We start from the raw sequence: 25,226 nt of genomic DNA, 5'->3' as shown, positions 1-25,226 counted from the left end.
ATAAACAAACATAAAAGTTTCCTTTCCAAGTGTGGTTTTATGACTATCCGAATTTTGGTTTGGAATTAGTTTGAGTAATATTTAGAATATTTAAAGGATGATTGGAAACAAACAATTCTTCTAATTAATTAATTAAATTTCAAACAGACAGAATAATAATAATAATAATAATAAAATGGGATTAGTATTTTTAACATTTCTATTTATTTTCACCATTGTAGTATACTATAATCTCATTTACATCTTTGCAGATGATCCCAACGATAAATTAAATTGTCAACAAATGAGATGTTATGTCAACAATACAGATGGATCAACAATCGAAAATGATTCACCATGTGTAAGTATACTCGATTTCATTCAATATATTAATATTAATCTTTTTTTTTTATTCAAGAATTATGAAATTCCAAAGGAAAAGATTAAATTGTTTTTCTTACCACTTTAAAGAGATACACAATGAAACATAAACAAACAACTCCACCAATCAAATAATAAATACTCATATGTATTATATCATTAATAACTTCAAAGATATGTAACTTTGTCTTCAACAATGGTATTAACACACCACAATTGCAATGTTTTATCATTAAACATTTCGTTTATATAACACACCATTGTTTAACTATGTTTAATTTATCATGAAGTTAATAGGTATTATATCGATTATAGTTGTAGCTTTACTTTTAGGAGTATTGCAAAATAACAATAGTTTAGTTTTCTTTGATGATTCAAAAGACGAATATTATATCGGAGCTGTTTTAGAGTATAGTATACCAAGATTCAACTACAGTTCAAATAAAGAGAATGCTATCAAATATATGAATTCAAATTTGGATGCTTATGAAGTAAATTACTATATTTTAAAAGATCATACTTTTTTTCCTGCAACAATTAATAATAATTTCATTCAAGAAATATTTAATAGAAGCAGTAAAATATGAAGCACAAATCATTGTATTTCCTGAATATGGAATCATAGGATCATGGTCTGAATTAAAATCAAGAGACCAAATGAATTTATTCTTAGAGATAATACCTGACCCTGATACTCATAATTCTTCTGTATGACTATTCACAAGTATTATTATATTTCAATATATTAACTTTTTATTAATCTATATAGATTATTCCATGTGATGAGGATATATTCAAAGATAGACCAATATTAAAAAGATTAAGTTGTATGGCAAAGAAAAATAACATTTATTTAGTTGCTGATTATGGTGACCTTCAACCATGTGACAAGTCGATCGATAAAGATTGTCCAAATGACGGTCGTTATCAATTTAATACTGTAATTGTTTTCTCACCAATTGGTAGACTGTTGCTAAAGTTTCACAAGGCTCATACTATTTTTGAAGATAGTATGAACAAACCAGTTAAATATCATGCCAAATTCTTTGATTCAGATTTTGGTGTTAGATTTGGAACATTTATTTGTTTTGATCTAATGTGGAAACAACCTCAAACTGATTTAATTGAAAAGCATGGTATTCAAACTTTGTTATTTTCAACTGAATGGGTAAGTATTTAAAATATTAAATTATATAATTCAAAAATAATATTAATAATAATTTAATAATATTAATAATAATTTTAAAAAAGGTTAATTTTCAATCAATGACAGCAAGACAAATGCAACAGAGTTGGTCTGCTCTAACTGGATTGACTATTTTAGCATCAAACAATGGTGAAAATAAACTTGCATCTGGTAGTGGTATTTATTCAGCCGGTGAGGTTATAGTTAGTCATGTCAATCCAACAGACCGACCAATTGACATTTTGATGATTTCCAAAGTACCCAAGATTCCCAATTCTAAATTATCTAAAAAGTTTTCCAAAGAATCAAAGGTCATCTATTTTGATCGTCCAGATTTAATAGGTTTGTTATATCAATTCAAACTTTGAAATCTAACAACAAACTAAAACTCACCCTCACCTTGTATTATTTAGATAAATCAAACTTTGATTATTCAACTATAAATTTTAAACAAACTGTCACACCTTTTAACATTAAAGGAAAGAATCAAGTAATTGAAAACTCAAACAATGGTCTAACTTGTAAATTTACATTTTCTTCTTCTTCTAACAAGTAAAATCATCAAAAACAATGACAATTTAATCTTTAATATTAATAATTAATTTTATTCAATATTTAGTGATAACAATGAAAGGATGGCAATCTTAATTTCATATCATGGTGATTTCATTGGCTATTTTCAAGTACAATTATGTAGTGTAGTGGTGTGCGAGAATATGGATGTTGTAGAATGTACTAAACTTCATTTTAAAGTATGTTTTTATATCATTATTTTAAAATTTTATTAATATTAACCATTAATATTTCTATTGAAAAGTCACCAGTCAATGATATAACAGATTTTAAATTAACAGGAACATTTGATAATGGATTCAAAGTATTCCCAATGATAAATATCGAACCTCTAGAATACATTCACAGTTTCACCAATGGAAATACAATTTCATCAAACAAATCCAATTCATATCAATTTATTGGTGTATCAATGATTGCTCCTCAATGGAATAATATGGATGGTCAATAATAAATGATGGTGATAGATAGTGTTAGGAGTAGATTTGTTTGGGCAACTTTATAAAATAATTAATTGTACAATTTGAAATAAATTAGATTACTTATTGTTGTTGTTGGTTGTTAATTCCTTCTTCTTCTTTTTCTTCTTGTCCAATGTTGTTTAATTCTTCTTGAACTTCTTGTCTATTTTCAGATGGTTGTTGTTGATCTAATTTGTTTTTCTTTTTCCTCTTCTTTTTTCTCACCATCCTTTTCCTTATTAGATCGTTGTTCTACAGCTTGTTCTTGTTCATCTTGTGACGCAGGAACAGTTTGCTGATTTAATTTAATTGCTTCTTCCTTTTCAATTTCTTGTTGTTTTTTCTTTCTTTCTGGATAATTTTTAACATCTGCACAATAGAGAACGACGTATTCATCGTACCTTCTCTTTGCTAGTTCGCTGATGACCAATTCTTGTACGATATTGGCTGCCAACGATATCATAAATGATAATCCAACAGCCTTCCAATTGTTTGTTGTCGATGCAAAGAGACAGAGACCACCAAATGGAATGGCAGGAGCAAAAGCTAAAAGAGATCTTGCAAGTCTACTCTCTGTCTTTTTGGCCTGACGTGAATCGAGTTTAAGAGATCTGTAGAACGCGTCAACACCAGCTTGAATACCAATGCTGGTGAAACCAGTACAAAGACCAATAGATAAAAGTGCACCCTTGACAAGGTAATACTCTTTTTTATAAACAATGAATTCTGGTAGCCATTTAACCAATGGGTATCCAAAAAATGGATTGGCATTTTGTCGGTGACTAGCAACATATAACATTAACAACTCTTCTTTTTCCTTTTCGAATAGGAATTTTATGGAAGATAGATTCTTGGTAATGGCAATGAGTAATTGAGCTTTGGCAAAATCAATTGCATTGCTCATCATTCTAATTGTATCCTTTTGGGGTACAGTCGATGTTGACAAGAGTGAAGCCAACTTTAAATATCTGTCCATTGGAATATCGTCAATTGAATGATCCCCAATACTTTTACAAATCTCATAGAGAAGGGAGAATCTAAGATGTAAACCAGACGTACCATAAGCCAAATCAATTGCTTCTCCCAATGCTATCATCCTTAATTTTTTATCTCCTAAATAAATAAATATAATATAAAATAATATAATATAATATTCATTCAATCAATCATTATTATTATTTGTTTTTGGTTAGTAACAGTAGTGACTCGACTCTATAGATCAATCATTTGATTCTTACCAATTGCTAAAAAGGTACCCAATATTACAAAACATTTATAAAATAGGGGATTGGATCTTTGCTTTAAATAAGCTGAATGGACTGCCATTCTTTGATCTTCTTTTAGTGCAATTGCTGTATCTTGGTATTTTCCAAATATTTCGAAAACAAACTTGCATGCAATCATTATGACTAATGGTAGTTGATCGAGCATTCTAATGGTCAATTCCTCACTCTTTTTCATTTCTCTTGCAATCTCTGTCATTTTCAATCCAGCATTGGTTTGATCTTTTCCAAAATCATCTTCATAGATTGCTGCCAACCATTCTTTATATTGAATGACTCTTTCATTTGTTATTTTATTGAATTTGTATGCTTCAGAGACTAATAAATAATAATAAATGAAAAGTTGTAAATAAAGAGAAAGAATAACAATATTTGATTATGATGATCATTGATGATACATACATCCAGATACACCCCAACGACATATAACAGCACCTATTGCAACTCTTGGTATTAAACCAAGTTGATTAAAGTGATCTACACTATTTGATGCTAAAAGAGGTAGATCTACAAGTGCTCTTTTAATAATCGATTCTTTAATACTATTCATATCTCTAGATTATCAATCAACAAAGCCTGATTATAAACAGAGATCATAGACGTTGATGATGTAAATACATAATAATAATAACGATCATACGATTTAATTCATAATGATGACGAACTATGACCCAAAAAAAAAACAAAATAATAAATAAGATATTTTTGAGAAAGATAGATATTTTTAAATAAATAAATTAATTAATATTTTGGTTTGTTTATTAAGCTACTACTACTTCTTCTCCTCTACTCCTCCTGTTTCTTCAATATTGTCAAGATCTGGAGATGCCATTTTTTTGTTATATTCATCTATTTTTTGTTTGATGACTGTTTGGAAGGTTGTAGAATCTTTTCTTCTTAGTTTGTCAACACAGACAAATACCTTGTAGAGACTTGATTTACTTTCGATAATATTTATAATCGTTCCACCTACAAATATGCCAATTGAAGCAACCAAACATTTCCAATTCTTTTTGGTCATTATGTACAATGGAATAAATGGAATGATTGGAGTCAAGTCGGTCAAGAATTTGAGGAATCTATTCTTGTGACTGACTTTTCTACTAGGGAATATACTCGAAAGTATAGTATACAAGAATGTTTCATTTACAATATAGTATGCAGGTGTCAACCATCCATAGTAACACAACAGCGATGCAGACAGAGCACCAAATACCTTTCTTGTCTTTTGTAGGTAAAATGGGATGGGAATGATTTTAGTGATGTGGAACCCAGAAAATGGTTTGATATGATTCATCAATGATTTATATTCTGGATCAAATTCCAATAGACCGACCAGTTGATTTGATACTTTTAACAGAACCAAATCAATGATATCGGTACTAGCTGAATTGACTTTAATCGATACCAAAATAGCAAATATATTAAGCATACATTCCAAATTGTATGTACGGTTTGGCCAAAGTATTAACATCTTTGCTATTAAATCTGCAAATGTATAGGCCATATGATATACTCCAATATTTGATCCTCTTTCTGCAAATTTACAAAAATTTGTTTCATCTAAAAAAATAGAAAATAGAAAATAGAAAAGAGACATAAATTAATATTAATATTTAGCAATGATATATATATATTCATAAGTTGATAAATACCAAATTCAAGAAGAGATTCTAAAATTAAAAATAAACCTTGAAGTATTGGAGAACTTAATCCAAGATTGGTATAGGAATATTCGATATTTTCAGCTTCCAATGGTTCACCATTGATAGCGAATTGGTAGACTTCGTAGATACGACCTTGAAGTAGGATGAATAATGTACAGATCATATCAAACTGATCATTCATTGCTTGACATAGACGTTTATCTCTCTTCATCATACCGGCCATCCAAGGAATTTGTTCACTGTATTGATTGGGGTTTAACATTTTACTTAGATCGAAATCATCTCTTGTTTCTTTGTCTAATTTTTTTAATGTTTCTATAAACTCTGATACTACATCATCTAAAGGTCCTTCAAACCCTTCTGTTTCAACTAATTTAGCTAAAGATTGAAAAAGATAGAGTAAGATCATATAGTCAATATTATCTTTCTTTCTTTCTTTCTTTCTTTCTCTTCATTTCATTTCCTTACATGCTGAATAAAATGACCATCCCAATGCTGCAGAACCAATGATCAACTTGTGAGTTGTCGATAATTGATTGAATTGATCACCAACAAACTTTGGTAATGATTTAATAGCTCTATGCAAGTATTCTTGTTGATGTTTTAGATCCATTATTTACATATACATATATCTATCTATCTATCTATCTATATCCTTTCAAATCAATTCATTCAAGAACAACAATGCATTCGAATTAATGACCGATGATGATTATTTTCGTCACCATGTTTTTTTCTAACTATTAGAAAAGATCTTACTTGTATCTTTTTCAAATGAATCGACCCTGGCAGTCGCTGATCGAGAAACACAAATATATTTTTAGTATGATTATTTATTAGTTTATTGTGATAATTCAGGTGAAATGGGGTTTGTTGTTGTTGGTTGTTGATCTTCACCATGTTCTTCGAGATATTGTTTAATCATTGCATTTTGATGTTGTGAATCATCTTCAACACAACCTCGATAGATAGTGACCAACGTTGTAAAGTTGGATACTAATAGTTTGTATTGAATGGTTAATCCGGCAGCCACTAATCCATTCCAGACTAGGAAATGTTTCCAGTTATTTCGGGCCAATAGATAGGTGGCAGACATTAATATGGCTGGATTGAGATTAGCCAAGAACAAAGCGGCCTTGTTGTCAATAGACGATATATATTCATCAGTGTTGACCAACCCGTTGTATAATAGGATTTCAGTCAATTGGGTGTACAATGGAGCTGCAAACCACCCGAAATTGTAAACTGCAAGACCTGAACCAATCAGTGAGAATACACTACTCTCCTTGTTTTGATAGATGGCTCGAGGGAGATACGTTTGGAAAAGGCCACGATGTGGAGTGACAAGGTTGATAATCTGGTCTCTCAATTCGTCGGTCGGTGTCAAACTCGCCAACAACTTGTTGGCCAAGACACTGAGAGCTTCGTCGATTTGGTTGACCGTGTCAAAGATACTCAATTCACCTTGCTCTTTTTGAACAGCCAATAAAATATCAAACAATGCAAGCATGAGTTCTTGAGACATTGGTTGCTTTGATCTTGGTAACTCTACAATATAACTGGCTAGGAAATGTATCAATTGCATCTTACTATGTCTGAGTTGCAATGATCTAACGTATAATGCAGTTCTTGTTAAAAGTACATGATTATCATCCCCTAAAATGTTAACACAAAACAAAATCGTTAATATGATTATTATTATTATTATTATTATTACATTATTTCCCATATCGCCGGCGATATATGTATATGTATATGTATATGCATATGTATATGTATACATACAATATATAAGAAAAGAATGTAACATGGAAAGTAGATTGGCAGGGATAAGACCAACTAGAATAGAGATATATTCATCTCGTAGTAAGACTGCATCTTTTGGATGAGTTTTAATTAAATGTTCGTATGATTGAAAGCATTGGAGTAGGAATACTTGGTAAATCATGACGACTGTTTCAATTTGTGAAGACATCATTCTAGTGAGTGTCCTGCTTGCTTTCATGTCAGTGGAAATCTGGAAAAGCATACGAGATAATCTACCCTGTGGATCATCCAAGAATGCTGCAAATCCACCATTGCTTTTAGTCATAATTTCCATCATCTCTTGTAATTGATTACTATACTTTTGTGCAAGTTCTTGTGTTGGTTTGTTTGTACATTTTATTTTATATGCTATATATATATATTATATAAAGAAGTGGATACAAAAGTGATCAAGATGATGATTAGATACAAATATAAAGAACAATAATAATAATCATTATATATATAACACAACACATACCTGCTAAAACACCCCATACAGCTGATAATGAACCAACAACAATCTTGTCAGTATTGGTTAATTTAAAGTTAAAGTTAAAGTTTGATGATAGTTCTTTAACTACTCCTAAAGCTGTCTCTTTAATGTTTATCATCTTTCTTGTATATATATCTATCTATTGATAAGTATTAAATAAACAAAACTAAATGAATTTGAATGAATGAACTGTTGAATATGACTTGGTCCTTACATCACAGATATTGTATCTTTGGCTTTAAATTTGCATAGATTTATGTGGAAAACACCTTCCTTTAGGAATTTTAAAATAAATATCTAAAACAAACCCAAGTAAAAAGGAAGAAACTATCTAAACTTTGAGGTCAGACGACCATTTTCTAATTATTATATCTATTATTTTAATTAATTAATATTTATTTGTGACATCATTCTTGGTTGACACCTATTTGACTTGTTGTTGGGTTTTCGATTTCTCCTCCTCCTATCTCCTTGGCATTTTGGACTTGAGTTTCTTGAACTTCTTCTTGTTCCACTTCTTGTACTTGAACTTCTTGTTGTGCTTCAATTTCTTCATCTTGTTCTTGTATTTGTTGAACTTGTGGTTGTTGTTGTTCTCTGAATTCTACAGCAGACATATGATGACGCAAATCAACGATTGTCTTTTGTTTGTAAATGTCGGTTTGGCGAGACTTCTCTATTTTCTTGATATAGAAATGTTTAAACATCAATGGAACATAGATGGCAGCAAGAGCAACTCCTATTGCTTTATAGTTGTTTCTACCCATGATATAGATAGATATGTGTGGCACGAGAGCTGTCACATATTCAAATAAACCCAGGAACCCCATTAGGGTTTCTCCATCAGCCAAAATGGACAACGAGTTAAGTTGCATTGGAATAGACACCACTTTAGAGCCAACGGCAAGGGACGATCCCAGTGCAGTGAGAAGTATTGTTTCCTTGGTTGAAAGAATCCAATGAGGAATATAACGACGGTAACGGTATCCTGCAAAAGACTCTATTTTCTCGAGTGGCTCTTCAATATCACCGTCATCATATCTCGACACTAAAATATTGGCCAGACGGTTGAGTGTTTGATCGATAGAGTCGTAGGTCCAACCTCCATTATAAAGGGGTTTCAATTGATGATAAAAGGATAGAATATTCTTGGTTGGAAATGTTTCCAATGGTACACCATGTGATGACTCTGACAAGAGTGAAAGTACTATGAATCTAGTACTTTCATTCTCTAAATTATCTTCGAGTACATTAAGAAAATTAAAATAGATGACTTTTTTTTTTGGTGCTACAAACAAACGTTTGAGTAGAGTAATTAAAATAAGAAGGGGAAATAAATGATCATATATTAGTTACTATTTGTACAATTAAATGTATATATATATATATATATATATTTCGGTCATACATTTTAATAACATAGTTCTCCAAATTTGAGTTAGATTTTCAGCGATGGGATGAGAACGAAAACCATCGAAACGATCGGCTAGGACAGGAAGAGGATTGCCACCTTCTTCAGAATTAATCAATACAAAAATCATGTTGTGTAGAAAACGAGCGAGAATAACAAGGATACGTCCCAATTGAGGTTCTAATTTAGTCATTGCAGCGTCATTGTATTCCAACCAAGCTGCAATATTTTCCATCAATGAATAGTCCATATCGTACAGTTCATTGATACCCTCAATCGAATAGGCAAGATCCATCATACGTTCAAGTATTTCTATAAATTGATCCACTGATTGATCTGTAATTGTAGACGTTGTTTCTGTATAGTCTAGAGTGAGAGAAAAAGAGAAAGAAAGAGAGTGAGAGGTGTTGATTAGTTTACCCTTTCACACATAACAAGCAAGATAATAAATATATATATATATATATATAAAGTTTGTTTTACTTACAAGCAAAACCCAACCATGCAGTAGATGCAGATGCAATAATAATCTTTTCCTTTGACGAAAGATGTTTAACTGTATTCAAGAGTGAATACGATACATTCTTTGAGATATCTTTAATCGATAGTTTGTTGAATGCTACCAATGAATTGAATACATTTGTTGACATGATTGATTGTTTCAAACAGATATCTTATCTTTGAATGTGTGTGTTGCTGTTTGTATATATATAGATATCTTGTTAAATGACTACAGCAGGGGATCACATGACGTAAAGCGCTGCGTGGCATATGACGACTGATTGCAATCATTCTTAAAAAATTTTCATAACGTCCAACTCTGATATTTTTACTACAAAATTTCTATGAATATGTTTGCATATGCAATGCAGCATATATATTAGTCACTCACTGTACAATATTTATGTATCAGATCACGCGACATAAATATATATTTATGTATCAGATCTCCTCCCAGGTTGTGGTTTGAAAATATATTAATATATTTATTTACTAACCAACTATTGTTGTTGTTTTAAATTTCTTCTTTCTAAAGCATCTTTTTCTTTTTTAGAATAAATATCAAAATCTTGAATATCCTTTCTACAACGTATAAATAATGCAGTATCCATCTTTTTGATGATATAATTCTTGGCAAATACATCAAATAATTTACCAATGATTGAAGGGATCGAAGCGACTAATATGGACTTGAAACTGAATTGAGGATAGATGATACAAATTGGTAGAGTCAAATAAAGACTTTTTAATATTATTCTTGCCCAAATAGAAGAATCAATTTTGTTTTCAAATTGACTTGCCAGAGTTGTACCATTGAGTAACCAAAATGCAGATACTAACAATTGAAGTGCTGGTGAAACATAATGTTTACCAATAGCGATTGCGGAACCATTAAGGACAATAGCTATAAACTCTCTGTATTTAAGTATACTGTTTGGACAGTATCTACGATAGGTGTAACCAGCGTATGGTTCGACCAATTTTTTCACATCGGTAATGTCTACGTTGGGAGGAGGATTCTTTAAGAAATTGTTGGTCAATTTGTTGATTGCATGATCCATGTGATTATAGACTACATCAAACTGTGGACTATACACTGACAATAAAAATATGAGTACTGGTAGATTATTTATATTTGGGTCATTAGACTCGGCCACATAATCTGCCAACAACTCTGCCACTATAAATTTAACTTGTAATAATTGACATCCTCCTGCATATGATGTTAAAACCATTGCAAATTCATTTGATTGTGGTGCTATATATATATATATAGTAAAGTAAAGTAAATAAAAGTTTAGTTATACTTGTATATTCATAATATTTATGAATAAATATTAATTATTATTAGTTAGTTACATACCATGACGTAAAAGGGAACGAATCATTGATGAAGTAGTGATAACGATAGGATCTAATCTTGGAAGTTGAGAATAGCTTGTTATGATATTGTCTACGAGATCAGGTCTAGTTGTAGTTGCCAAATGACAAGAGTCATATGAAAAGAGCATAGAGTTGACTAGAATACCGGCAATATTGACAAACTCATCTGTCATGGCAAGTGTCACCGACTTGTTGACCGACATTGCATGTGCAATTACTTTTAATCCATAAGTGTCTACACATTCGTATTCATTGATTGTTTTAGCTTGACGTACCAAGTTGAGTGCTATAGCAATAGTCTCTTTATATTCTGGTACCTTTGATCTATTAACTTCAAATGATTGATTGATATAATGTTTTATGTCTAAACGTATTATATATTAGTACACACAAGTACAAGTTATATCTCTATTTAAATAGAGAGAGATATTACATACACATCATTGTTGTTAATCCAATAGCTGTAGTTCCCATCACAACCTTGTCAGTTGTTGTAAGATTTGCTATGAACTCTCCAGATACATTTCCTAATACTTGAACTATCTTTTTAATTTGTTCAGTCATGATTGATGATTATAACGAACAAACTATACCTTAAATATATATATTACTATTATTATACATGTTGTGTAAGATTGCAATGATCGTGTACAGGGTATTTAACCACACATCTTTAAAACAAGATTTTTTTTGGAACAACAAGTAAATTAATTTTTTAATTAAATATCTTTTTAAATATCATCATCTTGGGAAATTTAAAGAATACTTACCAATCAACATTGTAAACCCAAGATACATCATTGATTATAATTAGTGATAGTCCCTTTATAGTTCCATTGATACCCTAATTTATTCACATTTGATTCCACCCTTTCCTTTGATTTGTAATTAAAATTTAACTTTGATAAATTTTATTGTGATTGGGGAGGCATTCTTTGTCTGTCAATATCATATAGATCAGCGAGAGATTTGGCATATGATCTTGAGACTGAATATTCAACCAATGATTTAACACCCCATGATAGGATTGGTACCCAGATGATTGCCATGGTGGCTTTGAGACTCTTGGAAGAACCAATCAATGCACAAGCTGTAATTGATGGAACTACATTATGAATAAATACTCTTCCAACCATACTATCTGTTCTCTTGAAGAGGTAATCTACAATGTTGAATGAATCAGATAGAGCAAGATTGGCCAATATAGTTGATGGTATGGTAGCTTGCCAAAAATAGATTGTAAGAGATGAACGAATTACTTCAGTCATCAATTCTAATCTTTGTGTATATAAAATACTTGGAAGGTATTTACGATATCTCTTGCCTGTCAATGGTTTGGTAGAATCCAATATATCCTGTGGTACATTGATTTGTTTGCCGTCATTGGCTTGGTCATGTAATCTGTTTACAATTAAATTGATTGCACGTTTAGTATAATTACATCCAATCAACGGCACGGGAGTGGTAGAGATAGGAACAGTCAATAATTCCAATACTTGAAGTGGATCAACTAAATTATCAGCACCCTTTCTACAAACTCCTTTTGCAACCATATCAACAAATACATATCGAACATGATCAAATACAATTCTATTCACTCCTCTTGATATTAATGATTCTACATCTTTTTCAGCTAAACATAAATAAATTAATACAATTAAAATATATAATTAATAATAGTTTGGGTTTAAAATAATAATAATAATAATAATTAATTCTTTTACTTACAAAATGTAATAATTGAATCAATCATGATACGAGCATTACGAATGAATGGATGTTTTAAGAGAGTATGGAAATATGCTTGACGTGCATCTGCAGCATCTTGGATGGTAGCCATATACTTTGAATATTCACACATTAGTACCAAGAAATTGAATAGGATTTGAGTAATGAGATTGATCTTGTTCTCTAGTGCAATGGCGAGGGTTTTATTGTTGGCCATTGACAATGCCAAATTCTCCCATGTACCAAAGTCTATATTATCCAACTCATCGAATCCATCAAGAGTAGTAACTCTTTTTAACGTTTCATCCAAGAATCTAACATAATACTCAACACGATTAATCTTTGATTTGACTGGATCTACAATTTCTGATGGTACTAAAAAAGTAAATAGAAAAATGAATGTTTAATGGTTTAATGAATCTATCTATCAAAGTTTATATATATACATACATCCATAACAAGCAAAATGAGTTGCAAATACACCCATTGCAATCTTTTGAGTCATTGACATCTTGTCAAAGATATCAATTACAACCTTTGGTGCACCATTCATCATACTTGAAATAGTATCTCTTTTTATCATTCCTTTAGACTATTTATCTCTTTTTTTTAAGTTTAAGTTTAAGATGAACCAAACAACAAGAGAATAAAAGAAAGAAAAGTTAAGTGTATGTGTGTATATATATATATATATATATTTCATTGCAAGTTGTAGCTGGAGATAAAATATCTTATCTCTCATCATTGACTTATGATTCAAAGTCGTCAGGTGCTAAGCTCGTCAACATTTTTGTTTTTACGTATTCTATTTAATTATTTGTTCTTTATTAATTTATTTATTTATTTATTTATTTAATTTATTCCTTTTGTTCAACTTGTTCTCTATCTTGTTCAACTTGTTGTTCTTGTTCATTTTCTTGTTCATCTTCTTCTTGAATAATTTCAACAATCTTGGCTTGACCCTTTTCTCTGCTAACTTGAGCGACTTCATCTTGTTCAACTTCATCATCTTGAGCTTGTTGTTCAGCATCCATTTGAGAAGCTCTTGATATACGAGCAAGATCATAAGAGTAAAGATCCATCATACACAGTGAAAAGAATTTCTTTGGACCGTATTTATAGGCCAACCATTCGACACCAAAGACAGAAACAGCAATAGAGGCAGCTGCCAACGCACTCTTGATGCTCTTGGTGGTTACAACAAGTGAACACATGAGAGCGGCGGGTAAAAAGGCCATAAAGAATACTCTGCCAACTGGATTATTTAACTTTTCATAGGTGTCTTCGCAGACGGAATTCTTGCTAGTCAACAAAAAGCTAGAGATTAAAACCGACTTTAGAGGTGCAGCACCGGTACAGAGGACGAGTGATGAAACGAGTATATCAGTGACGACCGACTCTTTGTTTCTGTATAGTCTTGATGGAATGTACTTGCGATATCTCATGCCTGACATTTGCTTGGTTGCTTCCATTACCTCTTCTGGGATTTGTACCAAGTCACCGTTGGATTTGACAATGTGTCCCATGTCATAGACAACGTTGGCCACCATATTAACGGCGTGTCTGATATGATCGAATCCGAGGAAATGGGTGCCAAGCGAACCAGTCACCGACAAGAATTCTAATACTCTGAGTGGATCGACCAAGTTTTTAGCTCCTTTTATAACGACACCCTTTGCAATCATATCGATATAGATGAATCGGATATGAAGTAATGAAATATTACCAACATAATCTATAATTTCACTAAATAATGTATCTCTTGATGCTAAAAAGTAAAAAAAGAAAGAAAAGAAAAGAAAGTTAGGAGACTATTATCATATGACATGTGTTTTAAATATTTTTTGGTACATACAAAATTTAATGATAGAATCAATCATACTACGAATACTTAATATAAATGGATGTTCAGTGATAGAGTTTAAGTAATCGTAATGGATTTGTTGTGCTTCTTCTTGAGTGGCAGCTTCGACTTGTTGGGTAATTTGAAATACGACCAACAAGAATCTGAGAAGGATCGAACAGATGGTGTCGATCTTGTCTTCCATGGCAAGTGTAAAGTACTTGCTGTTTGCCATTGTATTGGACAAATCTTCCAATGTTTCAAAGTCGAGGTCATTCAACTCTTCAGATGATTGAAGATTGGACAATCTATAGTTGGTCTCATCTAAAATTTGTTTATAATCATCTACACTTTCAATCTTTCTACCAAGTGGACTTAATATTTCAGATGCAACTAAAATATTTAAATATATATATACAAGTAAAGAGTGTTTAAATAATAAATAACTGTACTACTAACTACTAACTACTAAATAATAACTTTTACTACTACTTTTACATACCTCCAACACTGACAAAAGTGGCAGTAGTAGCACCCATTAATACCTTTTGACTAAACGACAACTTTGTCAACATTTCCAACACTACCTTTGGTGCAGTCTTGATGGTAGACACTAAAACTTCATTATTTATCATGATTATCTCTACTGTTTGTTCTCTCTCTCTCTCTGTTACTACTACTAACTACAAGTAATCAAACTTTGTATCGAATTGAATGACGTATTGTTGCGTTTTTGTCATGATCGTTTCAGTTGTTGCAATTTGAAAAATATCATCGAAAAATATCATCACCGTATTTCGGTAATGATTCTTCAAACTGCAGCTCTAAAAAAAAGAACAAGAATGAATAAGAATAAGAATAAACACCTTTTTTTATTTTATTTTCTTTCTTTTTAAAATTGAATATCATTCAATTCACTTCTAAGTTGCAACAGATTTAATGGGATGGTGACTGGAATACCTTCTAGTTGATGAACTACTCCATGGAATAAAGATGATGTTGGGATTTCAAGTATACATGTATTGTCATTTGTTGATTGTGATGGTGATGGTGATGGTGTTGGTGTTGTTGTTGGAGGGTTGTACCAACTATTAATAATATTTTGATTGGTGTAATTAAGAGGAGAGGTACCAAAAGAAATAACAGTTTGTGGGTGATTGACAGAATGTGATCTATCATAGAGGAGTGCTACCATTTGATAGGTGTTATTGTTGTTAAGTTGGCGATCTCTTTTTCTTCTTTTCTTGGCCAAAGTGATATACATAAAACAATTTGAATTTCTGTAGCTACACCGAGATATTGGATGGCTTTATCTTGAAGTGATTGTAGTGATTGTAAATAACCAACTTCGACTACCATTGTGCTGGACCTTGGAAAGGGACCTTCTTTTCCTCCTCTAGGTCTAAAAGAGTTGTCTGGTTGTCTTACAATATTGGGTGAAATAATTATATCAGTACTTCCAGTGATTTGGATAAATGGGTCTACGTGACTTTTAGTTATCCATCCTGAAAACCAACCAGTTAGTATTGCCCTAGCTTCAGAGTTTTCCAATTCATAAACTAATACATCACCATTGACAAATGCTAGTTTAGTGTTCTTTAGATGTCCAAGTAAATCCCTCTCTCGTCTCTCTAAAAACTTCTTCATCGTTACACCTTTTGCAATGATGTATGGTGGTTCAATTTCCACCCTATCACTTTCATCATCATCTCTTCTATTTGAATTTAAATGAATCTATAATATTATTAACAAACAAAAGTGTATTATTAGTTTTACCTTAAACTACATTCCTAGAATACTATAAAGTAACATACCTCTTTTAGAAGAGTAATTTTAGATTCCCATTCTCTCATTATATTATTATTATTATTATGATTATTATTATTAGTTGTTTGATTGTATTTTTTATTTTTTTTTCTCCAAGTACTTTTCTTTTCTAGGGACAACCCACATAATACTTTTTTAGTTTTGTCTTTTTCTACTTTTTTGACAATAATCTATCTTGCAAGTGGGTTGAGGGAGAGAGAGAGGTGTGAATGAACACCCATCATAGTTGATTGGTGAATAATTAAAGTAGTGACAGTATTATTAGCATGTCATCCATCATATGATATCATACCTGGGTAATTAATACTTTAATATAATTTATCGTCCCAACAAACAACTATAAATAAGAGGTAAAAAGGTAAGAATAATATCATCAAACAAACAAATAACAAATAACAATAATTAATTATCTATCTACCTACCTATACTAAATAATTTAATAATTTAATTGATAATTATATCTATACCAATACAATGAATCAATCATCGTTTACCATTATCTTTACATTATTGGTTGCTATTATTGGCAATTGTGTTGGCCAATACACCTATCAAGGTGGTTTCAATAACAATGGTGACGGTGGTAGAATTATTATTGCCAAGGGTAGCACTGCTGGCTCTTATTCCATCTCGTCTGACATTAGAATGACCTTGACTTCTGGTATTGAAAATGATATCACTGTGATCGTTGACTTTGTTCCAGGCCAAGGCTCTGCCACTCCAAAGACAGGCTTTCCTTTGACTTTTGGTGGTATTGTTGGATTTGAGACACCAGCTCTCCCCAACTTCAGAGTCTTCCAAGTTCCAAGCACAGCCGTCAATGTCGCCTCGATGGAAGCCGCTGTTGCATCGACCATGAAGAATGGCTCGACCGATCATTTCACATTGAGTGCTCGTGATTCTACCAAGACCTTCTCTGGACCACTTGTCTTTGTTCCAGCTACTCCATCGACTACCAACGTCCAAACCTCTACTACTGCTAGTCCATTCACCAATGGTGCCACCACCACTTCACGTCCAACTACCGCTGCTGCTACTACCACCACAACCACTGGTAGCACTACCGGACATAAGGGTACCAACAGCTCTACCACTGCTGCATCGACAACCTCCCAAACCACTAGCACCACCACCACTTCTACCACTGGTGATGCAAGAGCCACCAATCCATTTGTCTTCCTCAATCTAGTTCTCCTTGTTGTTTCATTGTTCTATTCTCTATAGAGTCAAGTATAGTCTGGTCTAGTCTAGTCTATCAACAACATGTTATTTATTGGATATTATCAACCACCATCATATTGTTTCCAAATTTGGTTAAACATATCGTTTTAGTGTTCTCTTCTTAAAAATATAGATGTATTCTAAATAAAAAGAAATATAATATAATTGTTTTAATTAAAGAAGAATACAAAGATGATGTGTTTGTTGTTGTCGACATTGTCTATGCTGACCTTTGAGTAGATGATCACAACATTGATTTTTCAAATATCTTTGATTTCTTTGTCGACCCGAAAGACGAGCGATGGCTCTCAAGGTAATGATGGTACTTTGATTGACGATACACTACATACCATAGTTATTATACTATTTTATATATCTGTGTTTTATATATTATTTGTATCAACAAAAAAAAAAAATGAAACAAACACAAGTGGTTGTGTTACTTTTGTTCATTGTTTGTTTTGTATCAGTGTCGTTTACACAAAACAATCATCTATTAAATAATCAAATCAAATATTTAAACAACAAGAATCATCCATCAGACCTATACAATAATATACAAGCACAAGATGTTAATATATTCCAACGATCACTAGAATCTAAATCAATCATTGGTTTGACAGCTTCATCAAACATCTCTACACAATGTCAAAGTGATATGACCTCTATATTGGGATTATCATACCCAAATGCAACTGCTTGTAAGTCGAATTAATATACTACATTATAATTAATAAAATATATATTAACATACTTGTTTCTTTTTATTAGTATTATCATTTACAGGTAAATCAATGTGGGATTTTGGAAACTATCAAGAATGTTTAGAGTTGCCAATGAATGTATCAACCTATTGTTTATATCAAAATGAGTATATGGGATTGACATACTTTATTGGTGTATGTTATCCTGCATCTTGTTCGGAAGAGGATGTTGCCAATTTGGTACCATCCTATTCATTGTCGGTGCAACAAGGTGTTGCAGTGGTTCATTGTTATACACAGGATGATCGCACCGTTCGAGAATACACTACTGGATCATATGTCATGATTGTACTATCGTGTATAATTGCTGCTACTTGTTTGATTGCCAGTCTTTTAGACCACTACATTCACATACGACAAGCAGAAACCAAGAAAACTGTACTCAACTCTATCAACTACGACGATGACAACAACAATAACCCATACCAATCACTACTAAACAATGAAAGAAGTATAAACAATATGTTTGATAGACCACCAATGGCAATGAAAGCATTATTATGCTTTTCGTTGAAAAAGAATTACAATTCATTTGTTGGTGGGTCAAGTACGAAAAAGTATTTCGATGCTTTGGATGGTGTACGTACATTCTCTACCATGTGGGTTATTCTAGGACACACTATTCTATTCAATGCATCGATTGGATATGATAACGCTGGCTATTTGGTTGATACTATCAAACAAGGCTTTGCATTCCAAGCAATACCTTCTGGAGAGTATGCGGTTGACATTTTCTTTACACTCTCTGGATTCCTTGTTTGCTATTCACTCATTAATCAACTCAACAAATATAGACAGGCTGGAAAAGAGACGATGGGTACATATGGAAGCCCTGGATTGTGGGCCATGTACATGATACATCGTGTGGTTCGTCTTTCTCCAATCTACTTTTTCCTCATCTTCTTTTTCTGGCATGTTGGACCGCTCCTTGGTTATGGACCTGCCTACTATCTCTACAACTCGGTCGTCAATCCAATGTGTCAGCAGAGATGGTGGACCAACCTATTGTACATCAACAATCTTACAAGTACAATGTCTGGCGAGTGTTTTTCTTGGGCGTGGTACTTGGCAAATGATATGCAATTCTATTTATTCGCACCATTTATTGTCATTGCCTATCGAAAGAGTAAAGTATTGGCTTGGTCAATCATTTTCATCCTTCTTGCCTTTACTTTAATTTTCACCACTTGGGTTTCCATTGACAATAATCTTGAACCTTTATTCTTATTTACAAATGGATTTTTAGAATCTGGTAGTTTTATTACAGGTAAGATGAAACAAAAAGGAGGAAGAAATAATAATAATATTTATATATTTCTATTTTTTTTCTATTTTTAGATGTTTATCAAAAACCATGGAATAGATATGGACCATATTTAGTTGGTATGGGAGTAGCATTTTTATATTTAGAACCAAAGACTGCTACCTTGTATGAAAAGAAATGGTTTAGATATTCAATTTACATTGTTTCATTTATTACCACATTTTTCCTATCCTATCTTCCTTATTTCTATTTCTTGAATCCATGGTCAAATGTGGGTAATGGTTTCTATGGTGGTTTCTCTAGAACATCTTTTACAATGGCATTTTCAGGTTTCATTTTGGCAACATTTTATGGTCATGGTGGATTTTTGAAATGGATATTAGAAATTCCTATTTGGAAGAGTTTCTCTAAATTAACCTATTCAATTTATCTTGTACATCCAATTGTTATTATGGTTCGTGTATTTAGTTCAACATTGGTATTCCATTATTCTTGGACTGAATATACATATTCATTTATTGGAAATTTGGTAGTTGCCATTGCATCTGCTTTTACCATACATTTAACCATTGAGAAGCCAATGGTCAATTTATTTACTTTATTTGTTCCTCACAAATAAATTAATTAATAAATTAAATTGTTAACATTTTACACAGCCGTCAATGTCGTTTCGATGGAGGCTGCCGTTGCATTGACCATGAAGAATTGACTGTGGTTTAATTTAATTTTGTTTTAAGATTAATCTTTTATTTTATTTTGTTTTGTTTTATTCTATTTTTGTTTTTTAAATACCAATCTTTCCAGATATTACAATACCATCTTGTTGAACTTGAACATTTTGATAAAGCCAATAACAAATATCTTGAGAATTTGATTCAATCCAATCAATATTATTCTTTAAAGTAATAGAAAAAAAAAGTTAATAAAATGTGGAAAATAAGTTATTTTTGATTTTATACATACTTGAATTTGATCAAGAGCAAGTTGAATAGTTCTAACTGGGAAAACATCTTTCTTGTCAGACATGAACTTTTCAAAATCTTCATAGTCTGAAACTTGATCGAAAAACTCTGAGAAGAACTTGTAATAACTAGCCAAGGTTGATGGTTGAACCTTTAAATCATTCAAGAGGAAATCATAATTATTCTTCATCCATTCCCATGTTGTAAGGTAGGCATATTGATTAATTGATAATTGTCTAAATATACTACCAATATCTTGTGTTCTAAATTGTTTCTGTTGAAAAAAAATTAATTAATAAATATATAGGTAAAAATATTTTTTTTCATCTTTCTATCTATCTTCTTACATTATATAATAAATTTAAAGTTTTTTGAATTAAATAAGGTTGTCTGGCAGATGCCAAAGCACCCATAGCATCAATTCTTTCATTCATTTTAGTATTTGGATCCAAGTATCTTGAAAGTACCCATTTATACTCTTGATCCAATATATTATTACCACCATGAGATATAATTGATGCATAAAGAGTAGCTCTAATATTTGGATCAATATTTTCTGGTTGGGATTCTACAAAAAAAAAAAGGGTTAATAAACAATCAATATGCCTTGACATTTTTGTTTTAATTCATACTATTCTCTAACCAATAATTTCTTAGATATTCAATAACATCATCCTTGCTGTAGGAATTTCCATAACGAATTAAAGTTTTTCTTGTAATGGTTTGCATATAAGTTTCATTCGCTGGAATATTGTATACATCAACAACTGCGAGAGCATTGTTTAACAAGTCACCTCCAAATTTAACAAAAAATGGATAACATTCTTGAAGACGCATTCTATGATTAATAAAGTCCAATCCACCCATTACAGTTTTCCACATGGTTGGATTTGTAATATTTCTATCACTAAGAATTCTTGCAATCTCCAATGTCTAAAAAATAAAAAGGTAAATTGAATTAATAATTTACAGTAGGACTATTAATTTACTACTACATACTTTGCTTGTATTTAATAAACCATTTTTAATAAAACTAAATGAATCATCAAAGAATGTGATCATGGCTTGTTGATTGATTTCATTGTCTTGAGAATTTAATTGATTGGTAATATTTTTAAATAATGGTTCATCATAAAGAATACGATTGAAAATAGTACCATTATAATTAAATATAGTAAAATTACAATTTGGATTATAATCTATAATTTCATTTTTCTAAAAATTAAAAGATAAAAAATATTAACGTCATTGTTTCTCTCTTTGTTTTTCTTATTTAACTTACAGATGAAAAGATTTTAAATGAATTTGAGATTGAACAACCATCTTGAATTGAAATTGGGATATCCCAAAGTTGAGTGGTAGAGACATTGGAAGTGAGATCATCAAGGAATCTATGTTGAGACACTTGCAATTGAGTTGGAGAGGCATTTCCAACCTTTAGGTATGGATAACCTGGTGTCTTTACCCATTTTTCCATAATCTTTGAGACATTGATGGTTTTTTGTATATCATCTGGCAAGGCATGATAAAGAGAAGCCCATAGATCAAATGTTTGTGCATTCGAGTAACTAAACTTGGTCAAGTATTGTTGAATACCCTTTTGGAAGTAATCAGTGTCACCATCTTGAAGAATTGATTCCAACATGAATAAAACACTCGATCCCTTGTTATAGGTGACAGAGTCAAATGATGCTTCAATATCTATAACCTTTGTAAAATTGTTTGAAATGGCATGTGTTGATAATTTTGAATCCATTTCCAAACCTTCTTGTTTAATTAATGTTAAATAATCATTTTTACTCTAAAAATTAAATTAAATAAGTAAGGTAAAGAAATGGTTGGTATATTTTGATATTTTAAACTTACATCAAATTCTGGACAAATTGCGGCCAAACATTTATAAGACATAAAAGTTGCAAACCCTTCATTTAACCAAAGATCATTCCACCATGCCATTGTAACTAAATCACCAAACCATTGATGAGCAATTTCATGTGCAATAACTTCAGACTTGAAATTAAATTAAAAATTAAAATTAATCAATCAACATGAATAAAAATAAATAATATATTCTTTTTAAACTTACGACTCTTTGCTTATTATCCATAGTTGAAGTTTTTGGATTATAGAATAAATCAACTTCTCTAAATGTAATACATCCCCATAATTCCATTGCTCCTGCAGCAAAACTAAATAAATTAAAAAATAAAATAAAATAAATCAATACAAAGTAATATAAAGTGATTTGTTTTACATACTCTGGAATACCAACTAAATCCATTTTTGAAATTGGATAATCAATATTAAAATATTTGGTATAATAAGTTAACGAGTCTGATGCAATTTGTAATGGATAGGCTGTTGAATCCATCAATGCACTTTGAGCCCAAACACGAACGGTAACATTTCTTCCATTGACTAGTACAGTGTTTTCAACCTTTTCAAATTGATGGAAAATCATAGCAACCAAATAGGTAGACATTGGAGGTGATGTATCAAATTTGAATAGATTTCTGTCACTACCGGAAACTGGTTCTGCAGATTTCATGGGCATATTGGATAGAGTTTGATATCCCGAATCACCATCCAACCAAATAGTCCAATTTGCTTTCATGATTGGTTCGTCAAAACATGGGAAAGCTTCACGAGCATCACTTGGCTCAAATTGTGTATTGGCTACTAATCTTTCTTTTCCATCTGGATCAGTATACTTTGATAAATAAAGCCCAGATAATTTGTTATCACTTAGTGTTGAATTAAATGATAAATATAAATTAAAAAATTGATTTCCTCCCTAAATTAAAAAAAAAACAAATAGAATGTTAGAAATATCACCAAATTATGATTAATTAGAGTAACAAGTACCTTGATATTTTTTGATAATTCATCACTAAATTCAATAATATAATAGGTATTATTTGCATCATAGGTAATCGATGTAGATTGTAATGATGAAGATGGATAATTATAAGATGTTGGATAAGATGTATCTACAGAGTCAATAGCATTGATATGAGCACTTGTTAAATTTAAATCTTCTCCATGAACAACTATAAAATTATGACTTTGACTTATATTTAAAGTTGCTACAACCGTTCCCTAAAAAATATATCAAATCGAATATACAGTTAGAAATAGTTTAGAATAAATTATAATTATATTTTACATACAGATGAAATTAAATTTTGAATATCAGCCTTCATATAAACCAAATAATGAATTGGTTTAATCCATGTTGGCAATCTAATATCGGAATAAAGTGCAATACTTGGAATCTTTAAATCTAAAATGGATAAAATTAAAATAAATAATTAACGTTCCAGAAATAAATATTTTTTTTTGATTTCTTTTTCATACCAGAATGTCTTGTAGTAAATGACAAGGTAATGGTAACAGCCAAAATACAAAGGATAGAAAACAAAAGAAGGACAGATTTTCTAAAATTAGTGGCAGTCATTGTGTGCCATAGCGATGATAGCTTGCCAATATGCATTTTACCAGAGCCACCACCACGGACATAACGGTCTTCATCGTCGACATCTTCATTCAACTTGTATGTCTTTTTTCTTGGTTTAATGTCGTCTCCATCACGCTCGAAATCTTCATCATCATCATCAATCTCTTTCAATTGAATGTGTTGAAGATTTCTCATTTCCTTTTTCACTTGATTGGATTGAAAGATAGATAAATAGATTTATAGATTAGATTATAAAAAAAAAAAAAAATTTAAATAAAGGAAAAGAAAGGAAAGATGATTAATAAATTGAATTATTATTTTAGTTAGTTTATAAAATATATGAGTTCATAAAATAGATAAATTGATAGATAGAACAAGTGACCCAAATATATATAAATGATGTAACTGACTATGTATCTATCTATCTCTATGTCTATGTATGTGTATGTATGCCTGATATATATGTATCATCACATGTGATACACAACATAGATAATAAAATATAAATAATAACTGATATCATTTCAATCATGGGTAATGATAAAATAATAATAATAATAAACAGAAGTATAAACAGTGAGGGTGGGGTGGGTAGGGACTATTTACTTTTTTTTATACCAGAATGCTGATGGTGTCAGTTGTGTTTTTGTTGATGTGTGTGCGTGTTGTTGAAAACCACCTCGGGTGTATATATCGTGTATCTATCTGTTAACTGTGCGTATTGCTAATAATGGTGTTGTTGCAACAAAACCAGAACAACAGAAAAGAAGAAGAAGGAGAAGAAGAGGAAGAAGGAAGAAGGAAGAAGGAAGTGCAACTACGTTGTGTGTGTTGTTGATTTGATTATTTTATTTTATCTATCTATCTAGTATTTTATTGTCGGAGGAGATGTATTCTACCAAAAACCAATAATAACCTCACACCTGCTAACTTGTTGTATTGTTGACTATTATCTTAATATAACAAACTATCCAACTTATACAACAACCAACAAAAAATATCTATCTATCTATCTATCTGTAAAGGTTGTTTT

General features: G+C 31.2%; 12 protein-coding genes across 12 annotated transcripts; 4 read left to right on the top strand and 8 right to left on the bottom strand.

Moving 5' to 3' along the window:
- Positions 1–175: 175 nt before the first annotated feature.
- On the top strand, positions 176–2,194 carry DFA_05655 (uncharacterized protein; the record flags this gene model as incomplete). The annotated part of the gene is made up of 9 exons (XM_004361316.1): positions 176–340; positions 398–429; positions 535–559; positions 651–851; positions 919–1,068; positions 1,130–1,528; positions 1,612–1,888; positions 1,960–2,067; positions 2,166–2,194. The coding sequence occupies 9 exons, from the start codon at positions 176–178 to the stop codon at positions 2,192–2,194; spliced, it is 1,386 nt and encodes a 461-aa protein (XP_004361373.1).
- A 68-nt stretch (positions 2,195–2,262) lies between these two features.
- On the top strand, positions 2,263–2,570 carry DFA_05654 (uncharacterized protein; the record flags this gene model as incomplete). The annotated part of the gene is made up of 2 exons (XM_004361315.1): positions 2,263–2,298; positions 2,364–2,570. 2 exons carry the CDS (start codon positions 2,263–2,265, stop codon positions 2,568–2,570), a joined length of 243 nt encoding a protein of 80 aa, XP_004361372.1.
- Positions 2,571–2,661: 91 nt separating this feature from the next.
- On the bottom strand, positions 2,662–6,143 carry DFA_05653 (uncharacterized protein; the record flags this gene model as incomplete). The annotated part of the gene is made up of 7 exons (XM_004361314.1): positions 2,662–2,768; positions 2,806–3,693; positions 3,819–4,181; positions 4,266–4,417; positions 4,892–5,426; positions 5,519–5,908; positions 5,999–6,143. 7 exons carry the CDS (start codon positions 6,141–6,143, stop codon positions 2,662–2,664), a joined length of 2,580 nt encoding a protein of 859 aa, XP_004361371.1.
- A 228-nt stretch (positions 6,144–6,371) lies between these two features.
- On the bottom strand, positions 6,372–7,950 carry DFA_05652 (uncharacterized protein; the record flags this gene model as incomplete). Its single annotated transcript, XM_004361313.1, has 3 exons — positions 6,372–7,186; positions 7,316–7,705; positions 7,818–7,950. The coding sequence occupies 3 exons, from the start codon at positions 7,948–7,950 to the stop codon at positions 6,372–6,374; spliced, it is 1,338 nt and encodes a 445-aa protein (XP_004361370.1).
- A 213-nt stretch (positions 7,951–8,163) lies between these two features.
- On the bottom strand, positions 8,164–9,893 carry DFA_05651 (uncharacterized protein; the record flags this gene model as incomplete). The annotated part of the gene is made up of 4 exons (XM_004361312.1): positions 8,164–8,204; positions 8,257–9,072; positions 9,241–9,609; positions 9,731–9,893. The coding sequence occupies 4 exons, from the start codon at positions 9,891–9,893 to the stop codon at positions 8,164–8,166; spliced, it is 1,389 nt and encodes a 462-aa protein (XP_004361369.1).
- Positions 9,894–10,244: 351 nt separating this feature from the next.
- Positions 10,245–11,691, bottom strand: DFA_05650 (uncharacterized protein; the record flags this gene model as incomplete). Its single annotated transcript, XM_004361311.1, has 3 exons — positions 10,245–11,002; positions 11,108–11,491; positions 11,565–11,691. 3 exons carry the CDS (start codon positions 11,689–11,691, stop codon positions 10,245–10,247), a joined length of 1,269 nt encoding a protein of 422 aa, XP_004361368.1.
- Positions 11,692–12,038: 347 nt separating this feature from the next.
- DFA_05649 (uncharacterized protein) lies at positions 12,039–13,438 on the bottom strand (the record flags this gene model as incomplete). The annotated part of the gene is made up of 3 exons (XM_004361310.1): positions 12,039–12,760; positions 12,856–13,230; positions 13,306–13,438. 3 exons carry the CDS (start codon positions 13,436–13,438, stop codon positions 12,039–12,041), a joined length of 1,230 nt encoding a protein of 409 aa, XP_004361367.1.
- Positions 13,439–13,712: 274 nt separating this feature from the next.
- Positions 13,713–15,333, bottom strand: DFA_05648 (uncharacterized protein; the record flags this gene model as incomplete). Its single annotated transcript, XM_004361309.1, has 3 exons — positions 13,713–14,623; positions 14,711–15,091; positions 15,201–15,333. 3 exons carry the CDS (start codon positions 15,331–15,333, stop codon positions 13,713–13,715), a joined length of 1,425 nt encoding a protein of 474 aa, XP_004361366.1.
- Positions 15,334–15,590: 257 nt separating this feature from the next.
- DFA_05647 (uncharacterized protein) lies at positions 15,591–16,551 on the bottom strand (the record flags this gene model as incomplete). Its single annotated transcript, XM_004361308.1, has 3 exons — positions 15,591–15,886; positions 15,961–16,432; positions 16,513–16,551. 3 exons carry the CDS (start codon positions 16,549–16,551, stop codon positions 15,591–15,593), a joined length of 807 nt encoding a protein of 268 aa, XP_004361365.1.
- A 448-nt stretch (positions 16,552–16,999) lies between these two features.
- On the top strand, positions 17,000–17,749 carry DFA_05646 (uncharacterized protein; the record flags this gene model as incomplete). Its single annotated transcript, XM_004361307.1, has 1 exon — positions 17,000–17,749. One exon carries the CDS (start codon positions 17,000–17,002, stop codon positions 17,747–17,749), a length of 750 nt encoding a protein of 249 aa, XP_004361364.1.
- A 412-nt stretch (positions 17,750–18,161) lies between these two features.
- Positions 18,162–20,393, top strand: DFA_05645 (uncharacterized protein; the record flags this gene model as incomplete). The annotated part of the gene is made up of 3 exons (XM_004361306.1): positions 18,162–18,447; positions 18,518–19,777; positions 19,849–20,393. 3 exons carry the CDS (start codon positions 18,162–18,164, stop codon positions 20,391–20,393), a joined length of 2,091 nt encoding a protein of 696 aa, XP_004361363.1.
- A 165-nt stretch (positions 20,394–20,558) lies between these two features.
- On the bottom strand, positions 20,559–24,388 carry DFA_05644 (membrane aminopeptidase H11-4; the record flags this gene model as incomplete). Its single annotated transcript, XM_004361305.1, has 12 exons — positions 20,559–20,669; positions 20,738–21,010; positions 21,084–21,304; positions 21,369–21,669; positions 21,736–21,951; positions 22,019–22,537; positions 22,603–22,746; positions 22,823–22,925; positions 22,995–23,530; positions 23,602–23,835; positions 23,907–24,019; positions 24,094–24,388. The coding sequence occupies 12 exons, from the start codon at positions 24,386–24,388 to the stop codon at positions 20,559–20,561; spliced, it is 3,066 nt and encodes a 1,021-aa protein (XP_004361362.1).
- Between the last annotated feature and the right edge of the window lie 838 nt (positions 24,389–25,226).

Source organism: Cavenderia fasciculata, assembly GCF_000203815.1.
Source record: "Cavenderia fasciculata unplaced genomic scaffold Scf_Dfasci-G-o-80e12.f1-5, whole genome shotgun sequence".
NCBI classification, from domain to species: domain Eukaryota; phylum Evosea; class Eumycetozoa; order Acytosteliales; family Cavenderiaceae; genus Cavenderia; species Cavenderia fasciculata.
Note: the sequence above shows the minus strand (reverse complement) of the source record. Positions and strands in the feature narration are given on the sequence as shown.